Genomic DNA, 27827 nt, shown 5'->3' with positions numbered 1-27827 from the left:
AGACACGCTTCAGAGATATCTTTTCATTCTCTGTCAACATCTCTACTTCAAATCTGATGAGGGACCGAAGGCTGCATAGACCTCTGGCAAGATCGAAGCCAAATGCGTCATTTCCTGCGCGAACAAATAGGTAAAGAGGGTCAACATTATTCATCTAGTAGAATCTTCTGCACAACAACATACTTGTTGATCATGATGGAATTGCGAGTAGCTTAATTCAGCGCCGACAGCAAGATTATTCAAGCCGAGCAAGTTTGCAATTGTGTTGACGGGCAAGAGTGATCCGAGAACAGGAATTTCTACTTGAATATTATTGCCTAAATAATATCTGCTTCTTAATTCTAATCCATTGTCCGTTTTATAGAACAGATGGATCATATCGACAGCTTTGACGGGTGAATTTTGCGGAATGTAAATTTCACCACAGGCAGAAGCCACAATACCAACCTCATCAAATTTTGTTTCATCCAATCCGAAAAAGCTAGGTTCTTTCCAATGAGTATCAAAACTTTCTCTTGGCTCATCAATAATTTCGGTAAGATGATGAATTGAACCGATTTACTTTTGCGTGTTGTTCAGTGAAGGATCATTGAATTTGTCCAAATAAAAAGAACTTATTTCTACGTGTGCCCAAGGATGCCAAAGCGAATATCGAACTCCAGCCGCTGAGTGCCACCAAAATCACCATTGAACTGGGTCACCTGTGATATTTAGAAGATGCGATCGACTGGCCATATATCCTTGTCCGCTCTTATAAGTACACCATGCATTCTCGTTTGGCAAGTGAACGGTAGCAGGTGCTAAGAGAGTATTAATATCGGAAAAGCTAGAAAAGAGGGGAGAATTTCCGATCTTTAAGTCAAACCTATATCAACTATACTCTTACTACTTTGCTTACTCTAGATTCATTGCCTGCGTATCGCAGTCGATCGGGGTACGTCCGGGCACGGTCATTTCGGGATAGACTGTATAAGTAGAAAAACATTCTCAGCAAAAGCAAAATTTATGGCAACGCAACTTTTTTCACTTACCGAAAAGATCCGGACGAAAGTATGGTTTATAAGGAGTACCTTTGACCCTGGCCACATTGGTTTAAAAGTTGCTTTGAAGCGGTAATTGATACAATGTGTACGGCACTTGGCCTTGAGGAGCACTACATGGATTGGAATAGGGTTTGATTCTTCAGTGATCACATACTATAGAAATGAATAAGAAACTGACCTCGCTAAAGGTGCTGAGAAGGCCGTCGAAACAAGCACAGAGAGAATTGATAGAGCTGAAGCGGTCTTCATTCTGGAGACTTCGAGTGTTTTGATGGTATGGTGGATGACAGTATAGTAAAAAGAAACAAACCTTTTATACTTGTATCTCTGCATTTTCTCAAAACACACCATTCTTTCAACTCTAATCCTCTCTATAAAGGTGTAATCATGCCGTATCCCTGGGAAATTCATTCAAGCTCCCATTTACGTCATCAGTGAAAAGGCTGCTGATGTTGTTATTAAAGCTGCCAATACAACAACTATTAATGCTTCGCTCAAGGTCTCGGTTCCACTTTTAAAGGTTTCGGTGCTTGGAGATAAACCTACATGTGGCAAAACTTTCACCCTTGATAATCTCATACACTCGTTATACATTTTGCAACGAGCCAAGAAGGTGTACACCATCCGCGGCTGAATGAACTAAGAAGCAGGCACCAAGACTAATAGCAGTAATGTCATCTTAAGAACAACCCAGCATGTACGTTTCTCGTAGCTATCTCTGTACTACTAGCTCTCAAAATCTAAGACATGTGGTCTTGCTCGTCTGCGTATAAAGTCAGATAAATGCTTGCACTGCAAAAATCGTCAAGCCCCAATCATTCCCGGTGCCAAAGAGGTTTAAATCGGTTTAATTGAGATAGATGCGGTGTTTGTTTACAAAGATATTGCGTTCTTCATTTGAACTTCTTTGTCGTCCCATATAAGACAGAGTGCAGGCCTATACATCTTTGCATCTTACAACCGTCTTTCATCAGCAAGGATGAAAATTTGTTTTTATACCTTTCTGCTTAGCATCTTGTATGTCATTGTGGCAATTTCCAATGTACTTTGTTCAAGCGGAAAGGGCAAAGAAGTTGCAGAAAGTAGTTCCGCTGCTTCCACACCTCGCAAAATCCCCTTCGCAAAAGGCAATAAAAATTACCATCTAGCAAAATTACACAAGCATACGGAATTGCGTGAGATTGCAGCAACTTCTGCAGATTTGCAAGATCCAAATCATTACGTAGATATGTCGAAGAAAGAGTCTAAAAGGAGATTCGATAAGGTTCACAGTATGGTTCCTGTTGTTAATTACTTTCGCGGTAAGACTGGTAAGCATATTGCAACTTTGGAAAATTTATCAAGTGGTCAACAACTTCCAGGTAAAAAGGATCTTGAATATCTCAGAAAGAAGGGGAAATTATCGGCAGATCACGAACTTCCTCCACCGTAAATGCTTAGACAGCTAATGTATCTCTGAGGCTAAGCATTATAGTCCATCTTATCTTTCATACACTTCTTTTCTAAATAATACTTGATTTATTTATGATATGCGGAAAGAGTCGGAACAGGCATGTCTTCGCTTTTGATGGATGGCGCACAGTGCGATGCAAATGACAAAGACCATGACACTGCAATTGAGTAAATTGAAATAAAGTGTACACAATTTCTGGATGGACATAGCCTCGATGACTGCAAAAGATGCGTTCGTGACAATATAAATGAATGAATCCTCGTCGATGCCTCTCCTTGTAACCCACCCTAATCTTATCGAATCGGTTCGTGTTTTGGAGAAGCATTTCCGAATCATGCAACTCAGCATCCTGCTTACGTTAAAGATCGCCTTTTGCCTGGTCAAGGTCATCAACGCCAGCGGAGAGGGTGATGCAGGCGAGCCGAGTATCTCAAACTTTGAATGGGAAAAATCAGGAGGTGATATAGGGTATCATTCTGCTAAAGAAACAAAACATTTGGATTATGTTAGACGTGTAAGAGATGCTAAAGACGTTCAACTTATTGCTCTTGATGATCACAACGAATCAATCAAGAAAAAAGCTAATCTGAAACCTGTTTTGCAATATTTCAAGAAGAAGGCTAAGAAGCAAGCTGACACTTTAAACGACTTAGCCGTCATACGTAAACTGCCAGGTCCCAAAACGAGAGACCACCTTGCTAGAAAGGGGAAGTTACACAGAAGATCTATTGAGTAGTAGTACAAGCGAGCATACAGAACATGCGGTGTACCACTTATCCAGCCCCGTCCTCACCAATGTCTGTTCATGCATCGTAATCTTTGTCATCTTTCATTACCTATCCTCATGTTGAATATAAATATTTTCCAAGCAATATCAACTTTCTGCCCGCCCCACATTTCAGTAATGATGATGATGAACAGCCCTCTTGACTCCCCGCTTTAAACCTTTCGGCCATTTCAATGATAAAATGAGTAAACACAACGAGGACATCTCCCAACTTCGCACTGGAAATTTCCTTCCTGGGCCTAAGAGTGCGCAATACCTTAAGCAAAAGGAGCTTGGTAAAGCTAAATTACGACACAATCCAGTAGTCTAATATGTCTAGTATGAGTGGTAGCGCTTCTTCACTGACAGTCGCTCTTTGGATGGTCTTATTAGAGATCATGCTCAGTTCATACTATGTCTTTGCGATCTTATATTCTATTTCTGATCTTCTACTCTCTTTATACTTGATCTTGTTATTTTTCTGTTCTCACTTCCTCTTTCTCTCGAGCTTTGCCTTTTTGATTCATTGAGTGCTATATATGACCATATACTAAGTTGAACAACGCATGATCATATCTGAAATCCATTCTGTATCAGATAAAGCGGAGCATGTTTTCATCGGTGTGATCTACCAATTCAATCTACATAAGTTGATCCGTCTTTGTTGACGATTATAAAGATGTTTGTATATTTGCGTTTATAAAATTTATGATGCATCCATCTGTTCAGCCCAAATGCAAGAGCTATACGATAATTGGTCTATACTCGGTTACATGAAGGAAAACTTTCAGATACTTGAGCTTGAGGCTGTGAACGGATTGCCACAAAATAAGAAATAGGGAGAAATGATAGAACACGACAGATGAAATCAATTTGTCAAAAGTAGAGAAAGAATGATACTACCAGATTAAAAGTGGAAGGAAATTGAAAATGAGGAAAAAAAAATTGCTAATTACGTCTGCGACGACGAGTACCACTTTTTGGCTGAGACACATATTCAGAAAGGTCGTCTGAGCTGTGTCCTTGATTACTGTGATTGGAATGATTGTCTGATCCGCTGCCACTTCCGCTATGGTCAGATGATACCGGCGTACGAACTCTTGGTGTTGGTGTTGTGCGAGCGGAAGAAGCACGACTTCCACGGTTGTTAAGTCTACGACCGCGTTCTTGTCCGTCGTTCTGTTTTTGAGGAACTGATTCTGCGACGAGATGGAAATGTCCCTTTTGTTTGTTGAACTTGATATTAGGGTCTCGAATCAGTCGTTGAGCTTCTGCTTCCTTTGGTATTTTTGGATATTTTTCGACTTTGACGCTGTCAAAATGATCTTTCGCAGTTCCGGGTTTAAGATTGCCTTGCATTATACCGTTGAAGTATCCTTTATGCTTCATCTTTTTCTTTTCACTTGATTTCGATTCAGCGTAATGCTTCCTGGCTTCTAGATCATACTTCTGTCCTTCTTTATTTGTTCTAACTCTTGCTGATTTGTATGCATTGCCGATTGCAGTGTGATATTTTGTCTTTTGATGATAGAATCCGTACATGTTGTTATGATATGTCATTGACGCTGGTGCAACTTTCCGATTATGGTCACTATGAGCATCATCAGTGAGGTCAATGGGTGTTAAACCGCCGCTACTTGAAGAAGAAACTGGACTCGTGCTTCTGCTTCTTGATATGCTTCTGACGGGACTTCTGCTTCTCGAGGTACTTCTTCCTCTTGCACTTCCTCGCAAGCTGTCACCTTCTGATTCTGTTCCATCTGAGCCATTACCATCTGATTGACTTCTACGTAAGATGAGCCCTTCCGAGTCACTGAATTTGAGTTGGCTACGTTGCGCCCTTGCCCTTGGACTTCCAGCCGAACGTGCTCGTTCTGAGTCACTAGAAGAAGCTGGATAGAATAAGGAGATAAGAAGAATCAAAGGTAAACAGAAAGTAGTCAGATTCATTGTGAATTGTGATAAAGGAGTCGTTAGTCAAGCAGAGGTAGAACAGCTATTTATACGTTTATTACGTGGTACTTTGCACAATAGTTCAAGATATATTTAAACGCAAGGCGATGACTATCTTGGCTATCTTTCGGTTGTTGTCTCGGTCAGAGTCAGGGGCTTGGAATACAAAGTCATACTATAACAAAACAAAAGATGAGAGACTATTCAAAGATCACTTCCACACCATAATCACGATCGCTGTTCGCAAAGAATTATATGACATTTTGTCTTGATTCATCGCTTCCAGAAGGCTAAGTGGCTGACTTTACTTCTGACGAGGATTATATATCTGACTCGCTGCTATTCTTTCGCTCTTTGGGCTGATTGCACTTTTTGAACCTCAATAAGCGCACAGGAGAGACCGGGGCACAAAGAGAAAATAATGCGCTGAAGTGTAAGGATTGTGTACCTTTGTGGCACTTGCAAGACATGCAAATGCAGTCTGTGACGTAAAAATGATGAAATACGAAAGTCTCTGAGTTCAAAAGTACAGTTGGAACCTATTTAATGTCAGCGCTTATGCCTCTGTTCACGGGGTAAAGTTCTAGTTTACAACATTTTTGTGTATCGTGAGATAGAAGTGTGAAAAATGTTATATCACCGCCCAAGAAATCAGGTTACGTATACAATTCCAGCCCCAACATTTCGCAATACACAAAGATGTCTCATCAAGATGATGAATTCATAGAAATTGACAAGGGAATGAATACTGATAGTATAATGGTAAAATGGTGTAGACAGAGTACAAATGGTATCATGATCGGTTTCTCCGTTGACTTTTGAGTTTAGTATCCCCAGTAGAGGTTTTGTTAGAGGGTCACCAGAGCTATGCCCATCGCTACTATGTTGGGAGTCAAAAGGATTCGTTCCACCTCCAAGCTTTTGAACTGGTAAGCGTCTACCGGGCGTATGAGAACTCGTTTTACTATAATATATCTTTGCGTTCTCATCTCTATGTCTACTGTCTGGTAAAAGTCTACTTGAGGGAGTCAAGGTTTTGACCTGGTCTACTACTACAGGTTTCGCTCTTTCGCTTTCGTGCTTCTTTTGAGTGAGAGTTTCAGCATGTAAGGAAGGAGTTGAAGTACTCTTGATTTGCTCGGCTGATGAAACTTTGGGTTTTTCGTTTTCATCAGACTTCATCTTTCCCACAAGGTAATGATGCCCTTTACGTTTGTGAAAGACATATTTGGGATCGTTTGACAATTGGAAGAAGTGTTTGTAGTTAGGCTGGTCTGGAAAATCCTTTTATCTGATTGCATCTTCTTTTGCAGTTTTTTCTCCTGGTTGCAAGTTCTTCTCTAATAGGCCTTTGTAGAGCTTTTTGTGTTTGCTTTTCTTCTTCTTGCTGGAAGTTGATTCACTATAGTGTTCTTCTGACTCTTGTTTGTAAGCTTTCCTGTCCCACACTTGACCAAACGTATTATGATATTTCATCTTTCTGTCATGAAATTTATACATCTTTCGATGGAATTTCTTATTCCCTGATGCGAAAGTACGGCCGTGATCGCTAGGCGCAGAATCGGTATCTTCGATTGGAGTCAACGAATCATGGGATGAGGCGGAATCTTGATAAGAACTTTCACTATCACTTCTCTTAAAGAGCTCGTTGATCTCATTATTTTCAGTAGAATAATCATATAGCGTGTAACTAGCCGAACGTCTCTGGCGAAAACGTTGACTTCGACTTGCAACACCCAAAGTACCCGCAAATAAAGTCAATAAAGCAGCAAGTAAGAGTAAGGTACCATTTTTTGACTTCATCCCGAGAAGAAAATGGGTGATGTAGAACAAAAATGGTTGTGAGTAGATAGTTTAAAGATTATCATCGTTTATACTCTTTGCAGTCTCTTCAACGCATGCAAAAATCCTCGAGCTGTGCGATTGCAACACACAAACTTGTCAATACTCCCCGCCGTTGTTCGTAAACAAGGATAAAAGCGGAAATTTGTAATTTGCGTACGATGGCGCAGCAGAATGCCGACAAAAGGTTTATACTATGCTGCAACGCATGATTGTGGTGATTGAGGAGAAAGGAAGGAACAGGATTGCTCTATATAAGACAAAAGACTAGGGAAGACTTCTTCATTATTTACGCAAAGCTATCCTCGACCTAGTACCTGACACGCCATACACAAAGACACATTACCACAGGATTGTCACAAGATGGTATTTAAGTGTGACATCGAAAAACAACGGTCCTATGATAGCACGTAAGACAGTACCTGTATATGGACTCAAAGGGTGTGTTAAGAGAAAGTTGCAAATTAAACAGCATTAAATGAATGCATCTGCGTTCTTCGTGACGGGAACACTTTACAATCTCAGCCCCTTTTGTATTTTCCTTTGCCTTTGCCACTTTTTTGTTCTTGTTCGGATCGCTTGGACGATTGCTTAGCTTGTTGAGAAGAAGAATTTTTTGACCACCGTGAAGAGCCTGCTTTTGATGATCCGGCTAAATTACCGTGTAACCTTTGTTTAAGATTCTTACGTTTTTCCTCAATTTGATCATCAGGTAAATGTTTTGATGGATTGTCCCCTCTATGTTTCATTTCCCACGGTTGGTCTGGTTTATTGATCAAATTCATAGCTTCTTGCGGATTTTTTGGGGATTCTGGCAATGCGCTCGTTCTCTTTCTTTCTGTGGTTTTTTGACCGGCATCATATTCACCACTTTCGATTCCTTCTGAATAATGATTATGAACGGCCATCAGATCTTTACTGTAACTTGCTTCTTTTGCATGATCTTGTGCTAGTCTACGATGTTTAGTGTTACCTAAATGTGTTGACATTGCTTCGTGAAATGCATGCTTCTTCTGATGATGAGTAAGTTTACTTTCATGGTATGACACTGTTCCGATGGCCGTCTTGGGAGCATGTTCGTCGGAAGAATAACCTTCTTCATCGCTATTGCCAGGTATCTGAGCTGTAGCGCTGTTAATGAAGGTGCAAGCGATGAAGAAGTATACATAGAATGTATGGAGGAACATCTTTGAGTATGTGGGATTGGGACGACTTTCATTTCCATTTTCGTGCTTATATACCTTTCTATAACAGTTTTACATGACATTGACTGGTGCTGTAAGCACGTTTGCTTTAACATTCCGTGTAAACACATTGTCTGGTGCTTCAAGAAGATCTACAGCAGCTTTTGAGCACCTTTTTGTTCTACAAGCTGTACTTTAGCTGCATAGCTTTAAGCCATCGGGCGTACGCATTTGCACAGACTTCAAGTGCATTTGCGGCCGATGCTTCGGTGAGAGTAAATTTTGTCATACGCCCTTGATGTTCTTTTAATAGGTACCTACAATGGCGAATTAACAGATCAATATTATGTCAAAAAGCCCTAGAATTTATCCTCACACTATGTTCCCTATCCACTTTTTAACCAGATGGAATCAAGAGCGAGACCTTCTACCCCTAGAGTATCTCTAGCAGTAAATTAGGTTCGATGGAAAATACACTCTCTCATGGCTGTGAATAAGCTTCGGCGGTGCGTTTCTTACATTGTGGCAGTGATGGTAACGCCAACAAGACACATTGATATGCAGAGAATTTTCGAGAGGTCGATCTGCGTGCCCTGCACTGGACCAATATTGACCGAGCATCTTGCTTCGCAGACATACAATAAAAGTCTATGATGAATTTTTCTGAGCCAATTGATTTGAATAAATGATATGTAAACACGAAAGAAGGATAAGTAAGATATGAAAGATGTAGAGCTCTAGCGAAAGTTGGTGATTGCCAAGTGAGCTACACTCGCGGAACTGCTTTGATCTTCTTGCTCACGGGTTGAGCTGCCCGCCCGTTGATTGTTCAACTTCTTGTTTAATCTTCCATGCTTTTCCTCCGCATTATCTAGAGGGAGATGTTTGAATTTCCCCTTGTTCAAGTGTTTGAGATGCGATTGATCAATCAACTTTTCAGCCTCTTCTCTACTCTTTGGAGGGTTTGGTAAATTACTTGGCTTCTTTTTCTTTTGTGTCTTCGGGCCAGGAAGGAAACGACCTTCTTTGATGCCTTCAGAAAAGTCATGATGAGCTGCCATCATATCTTTGCTATGAAAAGATTCTACACCATGATGTTTGGATAATCGATCATGTTTTGTATATGCCAAATTTTTAGACATAGCTTGATGGAATGCGACTTTCTTTTCATGATGAGCAAGTTTGCCTTCGTGATATTCTGCTGTCCCGATTGCAGTTGAAACAGCAGGTGCTTTTCCCGAGGCATGTTCTCTGGAAGGCAGCAAAGGAGAATCTTCTTCGTCTGAGCTATGACCGCGCCACATAGCATTGATCATAGAGGCTGAAAGACAAGAAGTCAGAACAAGCATGGTAACATAGATCGGAATCTTCATGATGAATGATGTTAGAGATACAAACAGAATCAAACAATTTCTGCATTCCAGTTTTAATTTGTTTTCTTGTTGAGAAACGCAATGTGCAAGCAAAAAAGGCGCCGAATGCGGCTGTGAGGATGAAATTCAGACCAAAGTATTTCAAAAAGTGCCGAGTACCTCTTTCTCGCGATGTCTGCATTCGATACGCAAGATGAGGGGGCTTAAGTGTTTCCTACAATGCATTTTGGGTAATTGTTAGACCGAATCTGCAATTAAATGATGGTAGCAGAAAGCCAGATTGCCTTTGGGATGTGTTACACATTGAACACGCTGTTGTTATTCTCCTCGAGCCTCGCACAGTGTATTCGCACTTCCGCGCACTTAAGCATATTGACCAACAAACAGTTTGTGCCTTGCGTTTGCTCTACGCTGCGCTGCGCTGGAAGGCCAAGAAGAAAGGCGTTTCTATCGTCTTCTGCTGTAAGTTAATGTATGCACTTCTACACTGACAAAGTGCCTCTTTTTACAAGTAACAGTGTGTTGCATGTGTCCCAATCACTCTCTGGCTATTCTTTCTCTCTTTCTTCCTCTTCCCTGCCAACATTCATTATCTCGTCTTTTTACCAATATCACTGAAAAGGTCTATTTGAACCTCTCTTCTTTGATTATTTATAAGCACTAGTGATCAGCTTGAGTGAAGTATCATTCATTCATCTTCTGGTTCACTCTCCTTACCGGCAACCGTCTCTGGCAATCGTCACTCTTTCTCGTGCTTCATCATCATGGTCACCGCTGCAGAATTGCAAGCTTTACATCAACAAGCTCAACAACAATCCGCAAATGATGCTCCTTTAGTGGACCCTTTTCCAGCTTTGCGAGAAGCAGATCCATTTCCTGCTCCTAAACCGCAAAACGTTATTGGCACATCTACCAGCACCATCGTCACAAACGGTGCCCCAAACGGTCACTCTGTCTCTAGCACTACCCGTACTTCTACTACCGCTCAACAACCAGACTTTGAATCGCAAAGCTCTTTCCCTTCTTTAGGTGCAAGTGCTCCTTCCGCCAAAGGTCAATGGGCTCAAAAACCCGCCGCTGTAGGATCTGCATCGAATTGGTCAGCCAACGCTCCCGTTATTCAACGTACGTATCATCAAGAATCCCTCTCAATTCCTAGCTCTGAAGAAACTTCTGCAAAGCTCGGTCAAATCATTCAACGTGTCCAAAACAAGCACAAGGATGTAAAGGTACAAGCTTCAACTACCCGTAAATTAACTACATTTGTCGTCAAAGGAACCAATGAAGCCTCTGTCCGAGCTGCAAAGCGTGAATTGACTGTCGGTTTGGCTCGCAATGTCACCCTCTCATTGACAATTCCAGCCTCTTTGCGTGCATTCGTGATCGGACAAAAGGGAAAGAATTTGAAGAATATCACTGATCAAACTGGCGTTCGCATCAATATCCCAAAATCGGACAATGAGACAGCTACACCTGCTGGCCGCCCTGCAGCTGATTTCGACTATGATACTGATGAACAGATTCAAGTAACCATCGATGGTGACGAGGTCAATGCTCGTCAAGCAAAGGACATGTTATCCGCCATCGTTGCTGAGCGCACTTCCCGTACCACTCAACGTTTGACGCATATCGATCACATCTTTTACCCTTTCATTGCTGGACCAAAGAACGCAAACGTTGCCAAGTTGGAAGAACATGGAGAAGTTACTGTAAAAGTACCTCCTCGTGCTGCTTTCCTGCCACCTCGTGAAGCCGACGTCGAATCAACAGAACCCAAGCGTGAAAGAGACTTGAGCATCATCATCAGTGGTGACCGCGACGTTGTGGCCAAGGTTGCTCAAGCCATCGAAGCGCAAGTTGACGAGATGCGACAACTTTTCCGCACATTGCAAATTAGCATCCCAAAACGACAACATAGATTCTTAGTAGGTGATGCTGCTCAAGATATCTTATCATCTACTGGTTGCAGCATCGAATTGGCACCGATCGATGACCCATCTGACAGCGTCACCATCCGAGGTCCCCAAGGTCAATTACCTCTCGCTTTGACAGCTGCAATGGAAAAAGCTAACGCTGTCCGAGTCGAAGTTGTGGACGTAGGTGCAGCTCATAGAGATGTGGAACATGCAAAGACTTTGCTCCGCTGGCTCAGCGTGAGCGGTAAGCTACCTCGCGAGCAGAGCGTGCAGGTTTACCTTCCCCGTTCAGCAATTGTTGAGTCTTCTGGTTTGGCACACATCGAAGTGGTAGGAGCTGATGCGAATGCAGTCACACGTGTCCGAGGAGAGTTAGACGCATTGGTGAAAAACATTCCTCCCTCATTCGTTTCCGGTGTAGACATCGATCCTCTTTTGCATAGATTCATCATTGGCAAAAAGGGAGCAGGACTTTCTCAGTACGCAAAGAAAGGTGTAGATGTAATCTTCCCTCCCGTCACCGATGCATCAGTTTCTGATGGTCGATCAGATGTCGTCATCGTTCTTGGAGATGCAAATGTGATCGGCGGCCTTCCGAAAGACAAAAAGTCTCGCGACACTGCAGCTGCTTCAATCCTGTCGCAAGTAAAGGCTGACATTGAGGCTGCCGGAAAGCAAGCAGCTGATCTCAAGACGGAAACACTTTCCATTCCTGCCAAGTTCCATCGTACGATCTTGGGTCCTGCAGGTACAACACTTAATGCCATTCTGGGTGAAGAACGTCTTGCAGCTGTCAAATTTGGATCATCTGCATCTACTACTGGTAAAACCTCCACTAAAGAGGAAGATGCTGTGATCATTCGTGGTCCTAGCTCAGAGGTAGAGCGTGTGGTCAAAGCTATTCAGACGATCGCAAAAGAGGCAGAAGAGGATGCTGTCGTCAATGGACACACTGTTGAGCTCACCATCAACTCCCAATATGTTCCTCACATTGTCGGACGAGGTGGTTCGGGTGTGACCAAATTGAGAGAAGATCTTGGTGTGAAGATCGACTTTGGAGACGCAAATGGTTCTGCTGGTGCAAATGGAACAGCTGCAGTCAAGAAAGCAGCTAAAGTACCCGTGGTAATTGTCGGACGCAAAGAGAATGCTGAAGAAGCCAAAAAGCGCATCTTGAGCTTGGTAGATAAACTGGCAGATGAAGCAACAGTAACAATCAACGTGCCCGCAAGCTTACATGGTTCGATCATTGGACAAGGAGGAAAATACGTGACCAGATTGCAAGACAATTACGGTGTCCGCATCAACTTCCCTTCTCAATCTGCCAACGATGACGTCAAAGGTGATAAACCTCAAAAGCCAGACGAAGTTGTTATCAAAGGTGGAAAGAAGGGTGTTGAAGGCGCTAAAGCTGAATTACTTGAGTTGATTGAATACGAAAAGGAGAACAATAACGTCATCAATGTGCCTGTCAGTACAAAGAGTATCGCTAGAATTATGGGCAAAGGTGGTGCAAATGTGAACCGGATTCGTGATGAAACCGGAGCGCAAATCGATGTTGATCGTGAAGACGCTTCTGGCACTGCTGGCGACACCACAAACATTCGTCTTCGCGGAACAAAGAAAGCAATTGCTGAAGCTAAAGCCGCCGTTCTTGCCGTTGCCGCCGATGTGGATTCAGAGTCATCCTTTGCCGTTTCCATTCCTTCCAGATTCCATGCCCAATTGATTGGTCCTGGTGGACAAAACCTTCGTGATATCATCACTCGCGCTGGAGGTGACGCCGAGTCAAAATCTGCCACTCAATTGATTCAATTCCCACGTAGAGGAGCAAGTGCAGATCAAGCAGATACCGTCACAGTACGCGGACCTGCTGCTTTGGCTGCTAAAGTCAAGGAAGAGCTTGAGCGGATAGCAGGAGAATTGCAAAGTAGAATTGTAATCGGTGTTTCTGTTCCAGTTGGTCAACACCGTTCATTGATGGGAAAAATACGTGAATTGCAAGCCACTCATCCTTCCACGCGAATCATTGTTCCTGGCTGGCGCGAATATGATCAATTGGAGATCAGCAATGCAGCAGAATTGTCTTCGTCATCTCCTGAATCGATTGTAAAGGTTCAAGGATCAAAGACAGCATGTGAATCCATCAAAGAAGAAATTCGTGATTCTTTCATTGCAAATTCGCAAGCTATCAAAATCTCTCGTCCCATTGCTGCAAAACTCGCCAGCGGATCCACCATTCGCAGATTGCGCAATGAGTACGGTGTATCTGTAGATGCTCCAAGAGCCAATGCCGGCAATGGAGATCAAACAGCCGCTTCATCTGCTAAGCCACCTGCTGGAACTGCAGCCCGTATTGATGATGACGTTGGAGAAGATGATGTCGATTCTTTGCCATTCGAATTGAGCAAGATCGACTTGCAATCGTCATCAGATCAAATCACCTGGACATTATCGAGCAGATCTGCAGTGTCTCTACAAGATGCCGTCCAAGATTTGGAAAGTGAAGTGAAACGCATGCAAGCCTTTACATCTCAAGCTCGCCTTTGGGTCGATCAAAGAGCTATTCCTCGTATTGTCGGTAGAGGAGGTGCCGGATTGAGAGAGATTGAAGCTCAAACAGAAGCAAGCATCGAAATTCCGCGTGATCAAGGTGGTTTGGTGATCATCATGGGAACAGATGAAAGTGTGGAAGATGCTCGTCAAAGTATCGCAAGGATTGCATTGCAAGGCGGCAGGAATCGTGATTGATTGAAAGTAGCAGCAACAAAATGTATATAATCAACAGACACTCCGTTCATAATTTAGTATTTGTCTTCTTCAATACAATACCTTAGAAATCGATGTGCAATCGTAAATGAATGAGAAACTTTTAGGTATTCTTTCCATGCCATGCCGTTGGATATGAGTAATAATACAAGAGTGCAGGTAGATAATAATAAATGTAGTGCTTTTGCTGGAGGGAATACCAGCTTTTGTAAAAGGCGGAAGGTTAGAGAAAGTATTCCACTTGTGGTTTGACGATCTGACCGTTCTGTTGAGCAACTTGAGCTGCTTGTGCGGCTTGTGCAGCCTGTGCAGGTCCATCTCTCTCGTTCTCGGGAGCAGCTTCGAATGTGTTGAAATGCTTTGTCCCTCCCGGTCCAACTTCCAAAATACTTGCCATATTTCCGCATCTGTAGCAGTAATTGGGAGCGCTCCAAACTGTGCTCAAACGGTCATCGTACAAGACGGAAAATCCTTCCATGCAAAGTTGATGAGCACGTAAGATGTGTACCATATTGTTTCGCTGCAGGAAATGCTTCACTACTGAAGAGCCAAAAGTGAAGCCTGCACCTCTTGGAGAGATTGCAAATTCCTCTTTATCCGGATCAGGATCTGACCAAACCAAATCGGCCATAGGACCTTCATGAGGAATTTCTCTGAATCTATCGATCACTTTGACCTGATCGATATAATGCACCGAGGGTGACAATCCTCCATGAACGCAAAATATCTGATCATCAATGACTGTTGATAACGTCAAAAAGTCAAACATATCGGTAAAGTATGACCAAACGTTTGCACTTCCGTACTTTCTTGTACATTCGGTATAAAATCCATAGGTTTGCGTTACCGCCCTACTTTCATGATTACCGCGGATAAGCTGAACACGGTCAGGGTATCGAAGTTTCAAGCATGTTAAGAGCGATATCGTTTCCACCGAGAATAATCCTCTATCGACATAATCTCCCAAGAATAAATAATTGGTATGTGGTGAATAACCTCCGATTCTAAAGATTTCTATTAGATCGTAAAACTGTCCATGTATATCCCCAACAACAGTGACAGGAGAAGCAATATGAACCACATTTGATTCTCTCATCAACAATTCTTTTGTCTTTTCACATATTTCTCGTAGTAATGCTTCGCCGAGTAATTGTTTTTGTAATAGCCTCGCAATACAAGCGTCTAGATCGAACGCCATCTTGCAAGACGCACTGTGCCAAGGCTATCTTGCGTTTGAGTGGGTATACTGCCACAGTGAGCGGCTTAAGTTGATCTATCGGAAGGTGAAATGTAACAGTCGTGTGATGGTGGCGGTGGGAAGATTATCGGTTGTAAGAAGATGTTGGCTTGAGTGAAATGCATTTAATGTCTGATCAGGTTTACGCGTGTAAGAAGAATGCCAGTTGTTGTTGTATGCGGCGTACGACTGACTGTATCATCAGGTACGCACGAGCAATTATTTTTCTCCACAAACCTGGTTACCAACGATGCAATAAAGCCACGATCATGTCCAATACAAGTAAAGCAATCGTGATGAAGAGATCATGACAGATTCTCTAGATGATGCCAAGCGAGCATCATACGCTGCAACAATGACCGCCAATCACCCAGGTCAACCAACTTTGGTCTCTCCACTAACGCCGATGATCGCACCTTTACGATTTGGCACTGTTGCTCAGGTTCCAGGTACTCTATCGATCGGAACATCAAACGTCGCATCTTCATCACAGCAAAATGCTCACTCTGCTTCGTATCAATCGGTCTACAAAGGTTCATTTCCACGACAAAGACATTTACCTTTCCTTTCACGTTTGAATCTCAAAACGATTTTATCCCTAACGCCAAAACCAATTTCTGCTGTGGATGAAGATTTAATGAAATGGTGTGAAGAACGAAAGATTACTATCCATCATATCAGATGCGATAAACCAAAAGATGATGGCGGAGGCATAAGCAAGGAGAATGCAACCAAAGCATTATTGACATTATTGGACAAGCGAAATTTACCACTCTATATTCATTGCTTGGATGGTCAAAGTGTTAGTACATTACTCGTTGCCGTTCTTCGCAAAGTACAAGCATGGTCAATGAAAGCCATTCGAGATGAAATGATTCGTACGCTGGGGCATGATGAAGAAATCATCAGCTATCAAACGTCCTTTGTGGAAAAGATTGGTAAACCAGATGGCATTCGTTTACCGCCTAGACGTTTCCTTCCCGACTGGACATGGCAGAGTCCAAGCCCTTTACACAGATTGCGGAATCCGTACGATGTCATCGTATCACGAGAGAAATCTACCGATAAGCTGAATCTACAAGACGGCTTTGTCAAGAAAGACAGTCTCACAAATGGTTCACATAAAAGGCAGGCAAGTACGGATGGCGCATCCTCCGTTGCATCTTCCAACGCAGGATCCTTTACTCAACAATATGGCGTAGGCAGACTGCCTGTTCAACATCCTACATTAAAGCTAACATTTGATGCTGATCCCGATCTTCCACCGCCGCCGTCATCAACAGTCACTCCGGTTTTCGGACACAGCAGAGATAGCAGCACGCTCTTATCCCCTTCACCTTCAAGGCCTGCAAGTAGAGCCGGACGATCACACAATCATCATCACATACATGCTCATCCTTTACATTCTGGACACAATCAAGCAGATGGGCCATCTCGTGGCAACTCTCGGCCAGGTTCACCTAGAAGGCGTGTACTGACTTCAGAGATGCTGAATTCGGCAACGTCAGGTTTGCCTTCTGACAATTCGCGGGCTGTGCAAGACGTACGCTCTGAAGCGGGAAGAGCATCACCTGATCGACAGATGCCGATCCATCTCGATTCAACATCTGCCAGCACTGCAGAATCAAGTGCAACATCTTCTCCTAGATCTCAAACGGATATCACCTTGACACCGGGTAAATCAAATATTTCTTCCACCTTTGATGCTCGATCACATGGATTATCTGCCGATTATCTGCATCAGCCTCAGCACCATTCTCATCTAAATGATGTCTTCTCTTCTGAAACAAATACTTCACTATCCGACCAAACACCTACAAAGAATTATCCTGGATCACAAAGCGTAACACCCAGAGCGTCAGTTTCGCATATTGCGCCTGTACGACCGCAAAATATTCGAGGTCCCTTTACCGGGTTGGGATTGCAACCTGAAGAAGCTTTTGGTCACCATCAACCGATCCCCAAGATCAACGAAAGTGTTGTACACCCTCGTCCTCCTTCGAGCAGTCCTTCGGGACATCCTGCTTTCCATCGAAGTGTAAGTGAGCAATACAGTGGAAGTCCAAGGCTAGGCATGCAGAATTTGCAGAGTGAAGGATCTGAACTTTCTTCAGAGAAAGTTCAGGAGTATTACTCTGATCCAGAAAGCGTTGGCAGGCATAGCGATGCGGAAGGAGAAGCCAACAAGAACCGGAAGTACAGTCATAGTAGACGGACGTCGGATCAATCTGGAGATGGAAGATACTCTGACCAAGAGACGAGAGAAAGTGTGATAGAAGATGAAGAGCACGACGAAGAAGAAGAGGATGAAGAAGAGGAAGAGGAAGAAGAAATCGACGAAGAAGAAGATAGCGATGATAATGCAGACGAGGACGACAATCTTGCTATAGAAGCACTAGATCTGGAAGGGTATTGAGGATTGCTTTCTGATGCCGATATACCCGTACGAAAAAACAGCAACTGTACAATAAAGAATGAATCGCATTAATAAACGTTATAAAAGTACATTGATTTACAGTCTCTCTTTTACTAGAGACCAGCATTTACGCATACCAGTTCCCATTGATTCAGCTTCAACTTCATCATGAGATGCCCAACGTGCGTTCCGAGCTCCGTTTAGGGCTGAGGTGGATTCGTCTATCTCAAAAAGATAGACATGCATCGTAAGCTTTAAATGCGAGAACAGCCAAGGAACGCTACCCAATTCCCCATTTGCGACAGGTTTCTCTGAGAGGTTTCCCTCGCTGAGAATCGTTTTAAGAAAGTCTACCGCTCGCTTCTTTCTGTCTTTTGAAGTACTATCGTTCGTGTCCGGTAGTGTATTGCTAGGGAATTCCCACATGCCTGCCAATAAACCTTTTTCGGGTCTTTTGTTGATCAAATAGTTACCATCTTTATTACGAATCGCACAAACGATCGTTTCTTCTTCTCGAACGGCTTTCTTGATCACTTTTACAGGGAACTTTTTGCAATGGTCTACAATCATTTCCATCGCTTTCGCACTGGGCTTTGTTGTTTCTCCTGCGGGCTGTTGATTCGTCTGAGCCTTAGATGCATTTCTTGGCTTTGATGTGAATGCAAAAGCTGCTAGTGATGCTTGTCGTGCTTTGGGTTTGGTCGGAGGGGCAGAAGCTGACGGTCCTTCTTCTTTCGCTTCAGATTCCCCATCGATTACGCTTGTAACTTCTTCATACGGTTCACAAACGGAACACAGATCTTCTATATCTCCTACAGGCTGGTCAGACTGTGATGATATAGACATCAGCTTTGCTTTCTTTGCTAGTGAAACTCCTTCAGCATATGCACGACAAGTTGTTGTGATTGGACAATTGGCACAATCCGGTTTCGGCGTGCAGACCGTGCTTCCCAGTTCCATCAGAGCTTGTCCCCAACGACCCGGACCATCGCTTACAGCTAGACCTTCCGTAGAAGAATCGCTCGATTCACTTTTAATTGAATGATCTTTCGCAACTGCTTTCACCAGTGCATCTGCTGCTGCCCATAGTGCATCGATTGCGGTTTTGTTTGTTTTCACATTTGTGAACAAACCCGTCTGTCTTGCCAATACACGGAGTACATTTCCGTCTACCATTGGTTCAGCATGTCCAAATACGATTGCACTGATTGCACCTCCCGTATACCTTCCCACACCCGGAACTTTTGCTTGCAATTCTTCTGCGGTGTTTGGCAGTAGACCTAGCATTTGTGAATCATTGACAACTTTCTTAGCAGCTTCATGAATCCTCGTTGCACGACTATAATAACCCAATCCACGCCAAGCACTCAGCACATCATCAGCCGAAGCATTTGCGAGATCTTGTATCGTTGGCCAACGATCCATCCATTTGTTCCAATAATCAATCACTACCGCTACCCTGGTTTGTTGTAACATAATTTCACTTATCCAAACTTCGTATGAACGACGTTCTAAAGCGGAACGTAAATCAGAATGATCGGAATTCTTGAATGTCTTTGGATCTATCCATGCTTTACGCCATGGCATCGAACGTGCCGTACTCACTGAATCGAACCACGTTAGCAGATCAGAGCGGTATTGGCGGTCATCCAGCAATAGAGGTCGGTGATAGAAAGTTCGATGCTGCCGAAACGGAGGCTCGCTAGTTGTTTCAGCTTTCCGGCTGGTATTCTGATATATTTCTTGTAGCACATTACGTCCCGTTGCACTTTTGCCATTTCCGCTTGATACTTTTCGCTTCTTCGTTCTCTTTGAGTCTGGTGATAGTATCATTTCTGCATCTGGTTCTTCGTCGCGATCAGATGATCCTTTATCTTCAAAATCCGATTCCTCGCCTGATTTGTGCTTTTTTGCTTTGCCATTTGATTTTTGCACTTTTCCATTCAGCTCCTCGACATTCTCCATCTGTGATCTCATCCTCTTTTCAGCAGCCAACGAGCTCTTTCGACGAACGGAAGTAGCACTCATCTTTCGCAAAACAAGATGAGAATTTGCGAAGGCTCTCAAGGACCTCGAATAAAAAGGCGAATAATACAAAATGATAAAATATACTACTGTCGATAAGGCAAAGATTGAAAGTGAGACATGATGAAGAAGTAGTTGACAGAAAGCTTCAGAAGTGTTGTTCTTGTTCTTCTCTTAGCAATCAATCAATTTACGCGTCTATTTGTCATCAAACAAAACGCGTCAATTTTCATTTGGCTGCTGATATAATCATGTAAGAAGAGCCACTAAAACCGGAAATTTTAAGAAGAAATTTGAGCTTAATTTTGAATTACTTCTACGATCACCTCTACTCCAACGCAACAATGTCGCAAAGACCACAGTATATAATCGAGCACATGGAAGATTTGGATGCAGATCCAGATTCACCTGCTACATTTCCAAAATGGGCATTATTGGAATATAGACATATGCTTACGCTGGTAGGACCTGGTTCAACGGTTCATTTTACCGGTCTGGTTTCAAATGCTTCCAGGGATGCATTACACAAAGCACTTTCTGCTTCTTCATCTTCACAGCCAAGTGCCGAATTTGAAGTGCACGTTGAGGGAATCTTGGATATGGCCAAAAAGAGAAATGCTGAACTAAGCCAGATCTGTCTCTTGGATCCCAAATCACCAATCGCAGTTTCAGTACATGATGCAGGATTACATTCAGGAAAAGCAACAACGGCAAAACCATCTGATGGACCTTTTAGATACTTTTTGTTCGGTGGAATTTTGGGTGATGATCCACCGCGTGATCGAACGGGCGCACTTAGAGCTTTAGGTTTCCCAACTCGTCATTTAGGACCAGTTCAAATGACTACAGATACGGCCCTTGGCGTGACAAAGCGTGTGGTAGAAGATGGTATTGCGATCAATCTGCCAAAAGAAGATGTAGGTTCGGAAAATACGGAAAAACAAGGTCCAGGCGGAAGTATGGCTTGGATCACGCATCCTGAACTGAAATTTGGAGCAGGGGAATCAGTCACTATGCCATTCAGATATATGGTTGCAGATAATAATGCTCCCATCACTCCTCAAACTCGACCTTTGATGCCACCAGGAATGCGTGAACATATCAGACAAGATCTAGACCGTGCATTCGAATTTTAAGCAAAAGAGCGTTGAATGTAAAAACATGTACCATTAGCAAATACGAATACAATTAAATCCAGCAATCAATAGTATACAATAATTAAGTTCCGCTTAACAATGATCAAGCATTCGAGCCACATCCTTTCTCAATTTCTGCTTCTACCTTTTCAAGCCTTCGCATCGTTGCTTGTAAGACTTTATCTCGTCTTGCACGCATGTCACCGCCATCGTTCGTTGAACCACTTCCACCCAAAACATGAGCAGTAGGACCGGAAGCGGCACCATTTGACATCTCTTGACCTTCTTCAGGTGGCACATACACATCCGTTTCGATCAATCGATGTGTACCTTGCTGTTGAGCCCGTTCATATGCTTCCACTTGTGCATTCAGTTCCGAATTGAGAATCTTGAATTCAGGCGGATGATCGTTGACTTTATTGTGTGCAAGCTCGTGTAACAGAACCCGTCGGGTATCTCTGTATGGCTGTAGTCCATCATACAGATCCGTTCTCAGTCGTAAACTGATCCTTTGTCCCATATTCTCGTTCAAGCCCAACAAGTTTGGATGTTCGTGTGGCAACAATTCCGTTAGTTCACCAACTTGAAAGCCATGCAATCTACAAACATGTACAACAGCTTCGTCTGTGCTCAGCTTCCGCAGCCTTGTCATGATCATTTCATATTCTGGCGCAGAAGGTGGTGTGACTTGATGAACTCGAAGATTGTGAAACGGATTTGCAGAAGATGAAGATGCGTTCATTGTCGATCTAGGTTTCGCGCCACGTAACATGCTGGGATGATATTGTCTTGGCTTGTTCATCTTTGCTCCTTTTTCATCTTCTTTCTGTATTGCTTCAACTTCTGATTCCGGTGGCCCTACTAACATCAACTTGATAACACCATTCGATTTCCCATCGTTGAATCCGAGCTGTCCTAGTGTCGGCTGCTCCCCTTCTTCGGGTTTCTTATCGACGAACACCTTCCGTATCTGTCCTGAAGCGATGATCTTTTGATGCGATGGGGTAACTGTAGTCTTTTCGTATATTGCATCATACAGGTCGGCTAGAGTGTCGGATGGAGTGAGTATTATGTCATGATTTTGACCTCGATAAGATAGCTTGATGCGTATCTCATCATCATCTTGTGCCACTGAAGACTCCATCTTTGTGAGAGCCTGTTCGAGGGCGGTAGATGAGGGGATGTAGGTTACTGAGATAGGAAGATCGTGGCGTAAGAGAAGACATCTTGACAGCTTCGTCATCTTTTGAAAGTGGAGCTTAAATCTGAAAATAAAGCTTATGTCCGATTTTCACGCATCGGATTTAGCTCTGCAAACGCGTGTGCCTGCCTAGGTTATCTTGTTCGTCGTACTCAAGAGTCAAATAATAACATTGAAAAATACAAGAAAACACTTCAATGATTTACAATGAAAGAGATTTCGAAAGAGAATGTACTTAAGAGAAAGTAACATTATTGGGCAGATTTACCTCACACGAAAACGCAAAAGTTCGTTGTGGAAATATAGCGCATTCTTTAGGGTCTTTTGACAAGGATAGCGCTCTCATCCGTTTCTTCAGAAGAATGACTGCCGCTTGTCTTGCTTTCAAAATTAGGTCTTTGAGCAGCATCTGTTGCTGATCCAGCAACTGCAGTTGCTTTACCCTTTCCCTTTTCCGATACAAGGTTGAAATCTCCAACCTTGTCACCGGATGTACCCGGTTTGACCAATTCTCTTCTTTCCCTTTCCACTCTTCCCACCACATCGGGTCCAGGTCCAGTACCAACGATATACGACGCCAATTTAGCCAATCCGCCCAGCTGTAAGGATTGTGGTTTACCTTTGATAGCTGCAGAAACATCTCCTCTGTCTAATTCTGCATCCATCTTTTGCAATTCGGCCAACATGACACTTCGTACACGTGTTGTCAATTCGGTAACATCTTCCATCTTCAATCCTTTGGTTTCGATTGGTTCCAAAACACGAACACGCACTGTTCCAGCTTCGAATCGTGTCTTTCCATCAAAGAATCTGTTATAGTTCTCACAAACGACTGGCACAATTGGCACTTGTGCTTGAACAGCTAAATGGAAAGCACCTTTCTTGAACGGTAACAGATCGGGAAATGGCAAATTTGATCTTGTTCCTTCGGGAAAGACCCAAAGAGAAAGATTATACTTTTTCATCTTTTTGGATACCTTGTCGAATGCAGAGATGGAACTTGCTCGGTTAGCACGATCGATGAAAACTGCTCCTGCAAGATACATGAATTGACCAAGAAGCGGTGTATATTTCAAGATTTGCTTAGCCATAATACTGGCATGCTTTGGGAAAATCTTTCCAAGGTATAAGATATCGACACCTGTTTGATGATTTCCTACCAAAACTGCCGGTCTTGCTTGATCGAACTTTTCTGCTCCTTCAACTTTGAACTTTAGGCCGATCAAATTTCCAGCTAAGAGATGGAATGCTCTTGCGACTGCCCAATTGATATTCAAAGCATTCTTAGTCAAAGCCATGAACGGTGAAATTGCAACACCAAAGAACGAACAAGCTCCCATTGAGGCGATGTAAAGCAAAGCATTCAAGTACATTCTTGCTCGTTGTGATCGAGGTGAAAGCAATGTTAACACCAAAAATGAGGCACCTGCGCCATATGTAAGCGACTTTGTCGTAGCCGACATGATGTAGGTTATCGAACTCCAAAAAGACATAAGTGCCAAAAGCGAGGGAGTAAAGAAGATGCAGGAGAATGTCAAAAAAGCGTTTAGAAGCCTCTATTCGCTTTGTGCTTGTTTACCTGCCGATTGAAAGGACAAGAGATCCTCTTTGAAGAGTAGCCTCTCTAGGTTGAAGTGGTGTAGTGTGGAGAAGGTGTTCTCTAGCTTGAACTTAGACTAGAACTAAGTGGTATTTTGTCTTCACTTGCTAGATACTCTTTGCTGAGCTTTGCCACGATCAGAGCTTGCTTTCGTTAGAGTGATATTTGTGGATGGCCAGGTGTGTGCGTGTATGTGGTTGGATTGCAAAACCCAAAAAGCAAGATTGTCAAGAATGAAATTGTTTTATTTGATATGCAACAGTAATGCAGCTTTCTTTGTTGGGGGGTTTAGTGCCCTGCGTGAATGCGTGTGCTGCTGGAGCCGAGTTTATTTTGGCTGAATGGTTTTGTTTTTAGCTCGGGGGAGCGAAAAAGAGGCCTGTCCGCGTTTAAAGTGGGAGAAAGAGACCCACACAGGGCGTATGCATTTTGCTTGAAGCGGTTTACGGTTAAAGTTAAAAACGACTTCACCGAGTCGGGTTAGTAAAGTGTGCTTTTATAGACAGGCCGGTGACAGACGCATAAAAAGCCGGCGATGGAATGGGGGAAGGTGAGGTACATACATCTTCGAGAACATTTGACGCTGATTTCGATGACCGCATATACTTGGTCAAAATGTATGGCGGTCGAATGCTGTTTTACGCAGTCGGTTGCCTTCACCTTTGTTTGTTGGTGACGATACACAATGCTGTGCCAACGAATATAATCTGAAAAGATGAGATATTTACACAACGAAAGCTGTCCTTTAAGTACTTGTTTTACTCTTTCTTCTCTACTAAATAGGATAAGTCATCATGAGATTTTCAAATCATCAGAGCATTATCAACTATCTAACGATGATGTGCATTATGATCATTGGTGCATCATCAGTCAACAGTCCAGAGCATGAAAAAGGCAAGGAGGTTGTAACCAACAATCCACAGCAACGTCGACCAAATATGGCAGCAGCAATGACAGCATTAATGCGAGCACAATTTCATGCCACAAGTTCAGCATTTTCAGAAGATAGAGCTTGGCGAACGGATAATCAATATCATCGTGCAATTGAAGTAGGAAAACTTGTTGCACATCAACAACAATTTAAAAAAGAACAAGATGCATTTCATCGTGCTATGAGTGGTGAACAGCACGTTGAAAGTACTCATGCTCCTCATCAACAGCCGGTAATCAAAGATGTCAAAGAAGAAGTTAGTGAAAAGATCAAACCAATTACAGAGAGAAAGCGTAAAATATTAAACATCGGAGGAGATTCATCAGTAACACCTTCCAAACAATTACATATCGGGCCAAGTACTGATCATCTTCATCCAGGCACAGCTTCAACCATTGACACATCTTCAAAAGATGGCCGCCGTAGATCAAAATCAAAAGAGAAATACCCTGTCTTGGAAACAGGTTCAACCAAAGCAAAAGAATCAAGTCAAGCTGGCACGGCCAGAGCATCACAAACGCCGCCTAGAACACAGCATAGTGGCAGAGCAACCGAAAAACCGAGAAAGAAGAAAGAATCAAGTATGTCAAGAGGCCCGAGAAAGCCAAAAGATGATCGTCAATAATGAATGCATACATGCAACGCTATATGCCCCGAAATCCCATTTCCCTATTCGCGCCTCTTGACAGCATTATTTTCAAAACAATATTCTCCGTATCACAACGTGAAAGCTTAAATCATTCTGCGAGCTCATCTTCTGAACTCCCATCTTCTTGAGGTAGAGTCTTGTAAACAACCAACCATGCAAGTACATACTTCGCAACTTGTTTTGCATCATTCAATCTTCTTTCTCATATTCGCAGCGATCACGGTAAAGTGTACCGATAAAGCTAGCGAGATGACAACCATGAAAAAAGTTAAAACACCTCCTCCTTCTCCGTCGAGACATGAAGCGCATCCACATAGAAGCTCGATACGACACACCAAAGAAAGCTTGGTTGGTTGGGCAAATACGGATCCTGTACAACATCCGCATGCCGAACATGATCGACAGATGAAGATTGTCAAAAAAGCACCCGTCACCCGCTTAGACGATGGTGCATCAGCAGCCCAGAAAATCTCGAAAAGTCAAAAGGAGGACCACAGTCATAGCTAGATTGTCTCGAACTGTTGTCACTCTGTCAATTATGTTCTACTTCATTCTTCCCTCGCACAATCACCTTAAAGCGAATGATATCGCATTTTTACGCATCGCAATGAGCTAGCAATACATAGGAGAGTGTGCATGATCGCAAAATCTTGAGTAAAAGATCGAAATAAAGCTGTTTAATCGAATAAACCGAAGCCCATATCGTCATCGGATTCTTCCTTCTCTTCTTCTTCCTCCTTGGCAGCGGCAGCAGCGGGTGCAGCGTCTTCAGCAGCAGCGGCAGCAGGAGCAGCAGCAGCGAAAGCGGAGGGGTCAGCGAGGTAAGCCTTGGCCTGTAGAGACAAAAGAGGCAAGAATATGTCAGCAATCTGTACCAATCAGCTTCTATCGATATTTTCTCCCCCCTAGAGCGCAAACATGTCTTGCATGTACCATCAGCGTATGATGAAGCCATTGTATGACCCCATTTACTCGGTCATTGGTCATTTCGACTGATCCGAATTTTCAGTGTGATAAAATTTGGCCATCTTTTGGGCCATTTCTCATGCGTGCGCCATTCCGATCATCAAAGCGATACTCACCTTAGCGGAACCTTCAAACTCGAAGTCGGTTGCCAATGAAACGGCCAACAAGTTCTTGTAAGCGTTGACAAGAGAGTGGGTAACACTGGCAATGGTTGGGTAGTTGAGAGCCAAAGAGATAGCAGCGATTTGCTTGATACCCAATTGGAAACGTTCGACCAAAACCTTTTCTTCGACATCCAAAACTTCAGTGCCGAATGTTTGACCGTTGTCGTAGATTTGAACAACACTCATACCGTAAGTGAATGGAGAGATGTTCAACATGTTCAACAACATGGCTTCGGAGGAACCGACACGGGTACCACCAGAAACGACCTTAACATCGGAAACGATTTCAATAGTACCACGAGCAATCTTGGTTGGAATACCCAAAGCTTGGAAGAAAGAGGTCTTACCGGGTTCCATACCGGTGTTACCAGCAGAAACGGTAACATCAGCAGGAGCGAAACCACCAGCACGAGCAGGGGCAGCAACACGGTTAGCCAAGATGGCGGTACGGATGTCCTTCAAATCACCTGAAGTGAAAACGAAACCAATGTTTCCCTTGACGTAAGGCATCAATTTTTCGAATTGAGGCTTTTCGGCCATAATCATACGCAAAGCACGACGAACCATGGTGTTCTTACCCATCAAAACGGTTGCCTTTCCGCGCAAAGAAGCACGAATTTGGTGCATTTGTTGGGAACCAACGTTATCGACATTGACGATGAAGATGGAGGGGTAGTTGTCGAGCAATTCGTTCAACTTGACGAACCAAGCCTCCTTTGTAGCACGGGAGATACCCATTTTGAAAGATTTAGTAGTGTTTAGTGAGAAAGTGTGTTGTTAAAAGTTGATTAGGATCGTAGCCACCGATGATCTCGTCGTGCGGATACAAGGGCGTGCAGTTTACTATAGAGTATAGGAGATATGAGCAATTGTCAGTAAGTCATTCCTACTCTTGACGATCTTCATCGCTACTTACAGGCTTACAATCGTGATGGCTTCGAATAAACCTTACCAGGCTGCGGGTGCGCGCAGGTAATCCCAAGAAAATCAGAAGAAAATCACGTGTAAGCGCAAGGCCAGAATCGAGGCGACATTGGAATCTTGTTTGCGTGCGCTCTGGGCTGAGACGCGTATATCCAAGCAACAGACTGACGCTTGCTATCTGTTGTGCCATGCTTTAAGACCTTACACGCTTTAAGCAACTGTTTTCTGATTGGCACGGGTGTTGAGCCATTATGGGGCGTGCATACACTATGAGAGTGG

The 27827-nt window shown here is 43.2% G+C and overlaps 17 protein-coding genes across 17 annotated transcripts; 6 read left to right on the top strand and 11 right to left on the bottom strand.

Moving 5' to 3' along the window:
- Window positions 1-42: 42 nt before the first annotated feature.
- On the bottom strand, window positions 43-1292 carry FA14DRAFT_154929 (uncharacterized protein; the record flags this gene model as incomplete). The annotated part of the gene is made up of 5 exons (XM_025497723.1): window positions 43-114; window positions 184-481; window positions 899-965; window positions 1032-1078; window positions 1222-1292. 5 exons carry the CDS (start codon window positions 1290-1292, stop codon window positions 43-45), a joined length of 555 nt encoding a protein of 184 aa, XP_025355818.1.
- A 730-nt stretch (window positions 1293-2022) lies between these two features.
- FA14DRAFT_154928 (uncharacterized protein) lies at window positions 2023-2475 on the top strand (the record flags this gene model as incomplete). The annotated part of the gene is made up of 1 exon (XM_025497722.1): window positions 2023-2475. One exon carries the CDS (start codon window positions 2023-2025, stop codon window positions 2473-2475), a length of 453 nt encoding a protein of 150 aa, XP_025355817.1.
- A 355-nt stretch (window positions 2476-2830) lies between these two features.
- On the top strand, window positions 2831-3232 carry FA14DRAFT_154927 (uncharacterized protein; the record flags this gene model as incomplete). The annotated part of the gene is made up of 1 exon (XM_025497721.1): window positions 2831-3232. The coding sequence occupies one exon, from the start codon at window positions 2831-2833 to the stop codon at window positions 3230-3232; it is 402 nt and encodes a 133-aa protein (XP_025355816.1).
- A 978-nt stretch (window positions 3233-4210) lies between these two features.
- FA14DRAFT_154926 (uncharacterized protein) lies at window positions 4211-5212 on the bottom strand (the record flags this gene model as incomplete). The annotated part of the gene is made up of 1 exon (XM_025497720.1): window positions 4211-5212. The coding sequence occupies one exon, from the start codon at window positions 5210-5212 to the stop codon at window positions 4211-4213; it is 1002 nt and encodes a 333-aa protein (XP_025355815.1).
- Window positions 5213-5866: 654 nt separating this feature from the next.
- FA14DRAFT_178882 (uncharacterized protein) lies at window positions 5867-6397 on the bottom strand (the record flags this gene model as incomplete). Its single annotated transcript, XM_025500880.1, has 1 exon — window positions 5867-6397. One exon carries the CDS (start codon window positions 6395-6397, stop codon window positions 5867-5869), a length of 531 nt encoding a protein of 176 aa, XP_025355814.1.
- Window positions 6398-6502: 105 nt separating this feature from the next.
- On the bottom strand, window positions 6503-7018 carry FA14DRAFT_178881 (uncharacterized protein; the record flags this gene model as incomplete). The annotated part of the gene is made up of 1 exon (XM_025500879.1): window positions 6503-7018. The coding sequence occupies one exon, from the start codon at window positions 7016-7018 to the stop codon at window positions 6503-6505; it is 516 nt and encodes a 171-aa protein (XP_025355813.1).
- Window positions 7019-7578: 560 nt separating this feature from the next.
- FA14DRAFT_184651 (uncharacterized protein) lies at window positions 7579-8244 on the bottom strand (the record flags this gene model as incomplete). The annotated part of the gene is made up of 1 exon (XM_025501401.1): window positions 7579-8244. One exon carries the CDS (start codon window positions 8242-8244, stop codon window positions 7579-7581), a length of 666 nt encoding a protein of 221 aa, XP_025355812.1.
- Window positions 8245-8904: 660 nt separating this feature from the next.
- On the bottom strand, window positions 8905-9874 carry FA14DRAFT_160628 (uncharacterized protein). Its single transcript, XM_025498760.1, has one exon. It carries the CDS (start codon window positions 9612-9614, stop codon window positions 8979-8981), a length of 636 nt encoding a protein of 211 aa, XP_025355811.1. The 5' UTR covers window positions 9615-9874; the 3' UTR covers window positions 8905-8978.
- Window positions 9875-10160: 286 nt separating this feature from the next.
- On the top strand, window positions 10161-14402 carry FA14DRAFT_43014 (uncharacterized protein). The gene has a single exon (XM_025502330.1). It carries the CDS (start codon window positions 10379-10381, stop codon window positions 14279-14281), a length of 3903 nt encoding a protein of 1300 aa, XP_025355810.1. The 5' UTR covers window positions 10161-10378; the 3' UTR covers window positions 14282-14402.
- Window positions 14403-14522: 120 nt separating this feature from the next.
- Window positions 14523-15497, bottom strand: FA14DRAFT_120587 (putative PPG1-phospho protein phosphatase PPG catalytic chain; the record flags this gene model as incomplete). Its single annotated transcript, XM_025496415.1, has 1 exon — window positions 14523-15497. One exon carries the CDS (start codon window positions 15495-15497, stop codon window positions 14523-14525), a length of 975 nt encoding a protein of 324 aa, XP_025355809.1.
- A 346-nt stretch (window positions 15498-15843) lies between these two features.
- On the top strand, window positions 15844-17952 carry FA14DRAFT_154920 (uncharacterized protein; the record flags this gene model as incomplete). The annotated part of the gene is made up of 1 exon (XM_025497719.1): window positions 15844-17952. The coding sequence occupies one exon, from the start codon at window positions 15844-15846 to the stop codon at window positions 17950-17952; it is 2109 nt and encodes a 702-aa protein (XP_025355808.1).
- Window positions 17953-18048: 96 nt separating this feature from the next.
- FA14DRAFT_164367 (DNA glycosylase) lies at window positions 18049-19980 on the bottom strand (the record flags this gene model as incomplete). Its single annotated transcript, XM_025499883.1, has 2 exons — window positions 18049-19683; window positions 19744-19980. The coding sequence occupies 2 exons, from the start codon at window positions 19978-19980 to the stop codon at window positions 18049-18051; spliced, it is 1872 nt and encodes a 623-aa protein (XP_025355807.1).
- Window positions 19981-20297: 317 nt separating this feature from the next.
- Window positions 20298-21164, top strand: FA14DRAFT_43002 (uncharacterized protein). Its single transcript, XM_025502329.1, has one exon. It carries the CDS (start codon window positions 20322-20324, stop codon window positions 21111-21113), a length of 792 nt encoding a protein of 263 aa, XP_025355806.1. The 5' UTR covers window positions 20298-20321; the 3' UTR covers window positions 21114-21164.
- FA14DRAFT_167653 (uncharacterized protein) lies at window positions 21131-22325 on the bottom strand. The gene has a single exon (XM_025500100.1). The coding sequence runs from the start codon at window positions 22255-22257 to the stop codon at window positions 21217-21219; it is 1041 nt and encodes a 346-aa protein (XP_025355805.1). The 5' UTR covers window positions 22258-22325; the 3' UTR covers window positions 21131-21216.
- Window positions 22326-22628: 303 nt separating this feature from the next.
- On the bottom strand, window positions 22629-23777 carry FA14DRAFT_164364 (1-acylglycerol-3-phosphate O; the record flags this gene model as incomplete). Its single annotated transcript, XM_025499882.1, has 2 exons — window positions 22629-22723; window positions 22757-23777. The coding sequence occupies 2 exons, from the start codon at window positions 23775-23777 to the stop codon at window positions 22629-22631; spliced, it is 1116 nt and encodes a 371-aa protein (XP_025355804.1).
- Window positions 23778-24708: 931 nt separating this feature from the next.
- FA14DRAFT_189462 (uncharacterized protein) lies at window positions 24709-26059 on the top strand (the record flags this gene model as incomplete). Its single annotated transcript, XM_025501728.1, has 2 exons — window positions 24709-25462; window positions 25709-26059. The coding sequence occupies 2 exons, from the start codon at window positions 24709-24711 to the stop codon at window positions 25999-26001; spliced, it is 1047 nt and encodes a 348-aa protein (XP_025355803.1). The 3' UTR covers window positions 26002-26059.
- A 277-nt stretch (window positions 26060-26336) lies between these two features.
- On the bottom strand, window positions 26337-27551 carry FA14DRAFT_42979 (uncharacterized protein). The gene has a single exon (XM_025502328.1). The coding sequence runs from the start codon at window positions 27360-27362 to the stop codon at window positions 26538-26540; it is 825 nt and encodes a 274-aa protein (XP_025355802.1). The 5' UTR covers window positions 27363-27551; the 3' UTR covers window positions 26337-26537.
- Between the last annotated feature and the right edge of the window lie 276 nt (window positions 27552-27827).

Source organism: Meira miltonrushii (assembly GCF_003144205.1).
Source record: "Meira miltonrushii strain MCA 3882 unplaced genomic scaffold FA14scaffold_2, whole genome shotgun sequence".
NCBI classification, from domain to species: Eukaryota; Fungi; Basidiomycota; class Exobasidiomycetes; order Exobasidiales; family Brachybasidiaceae; genus Meira; species Meira miltonrushii.
This window is presented reverse-complemented; position numbering and strand designations above follow the sequence as displayed.

Bases quoted from the DNA above. Each gene is read 5' to 3' on its own strand.
- FA14DRAFT_42979 (XM_025502328.1), bottom strand. From the start codon at position 27,362: ATGGGTATCTCCCGTGCTACAAAGGAGGCTTGGTTCGTCAAGTTGAAC.
- FA14DRAFT_43014 (XM_025502330.1), top strand. From the start codon at position 10,379: ATGGTCACCGCTGCAGAATTGCAAGCTTTACATCAACAAGCTCAACAA.
- FA14DRAFT_43002 (XM_025502329.1), top strand. From the start codon at position 20,322: ATGTCGCAAAGACCACAGTATATAATCGAGCACATGGAAGATTTGGAT.
- FA14DRAFT_160628 (XM_025498760.1), bottom strand. From the start codon at position 9,614: ATGAAGATTCCGATCTATGTTACCATGCTTGTTCTGACTTCTTGTCTT.
- FA14DRAFT_167653 (XM_025500100.1), bottom strand. From the start codon at position 22,257: ATGGAGTCTTCAGTGGCACAAGATGATGATGAGATACGCATCAAGCTA.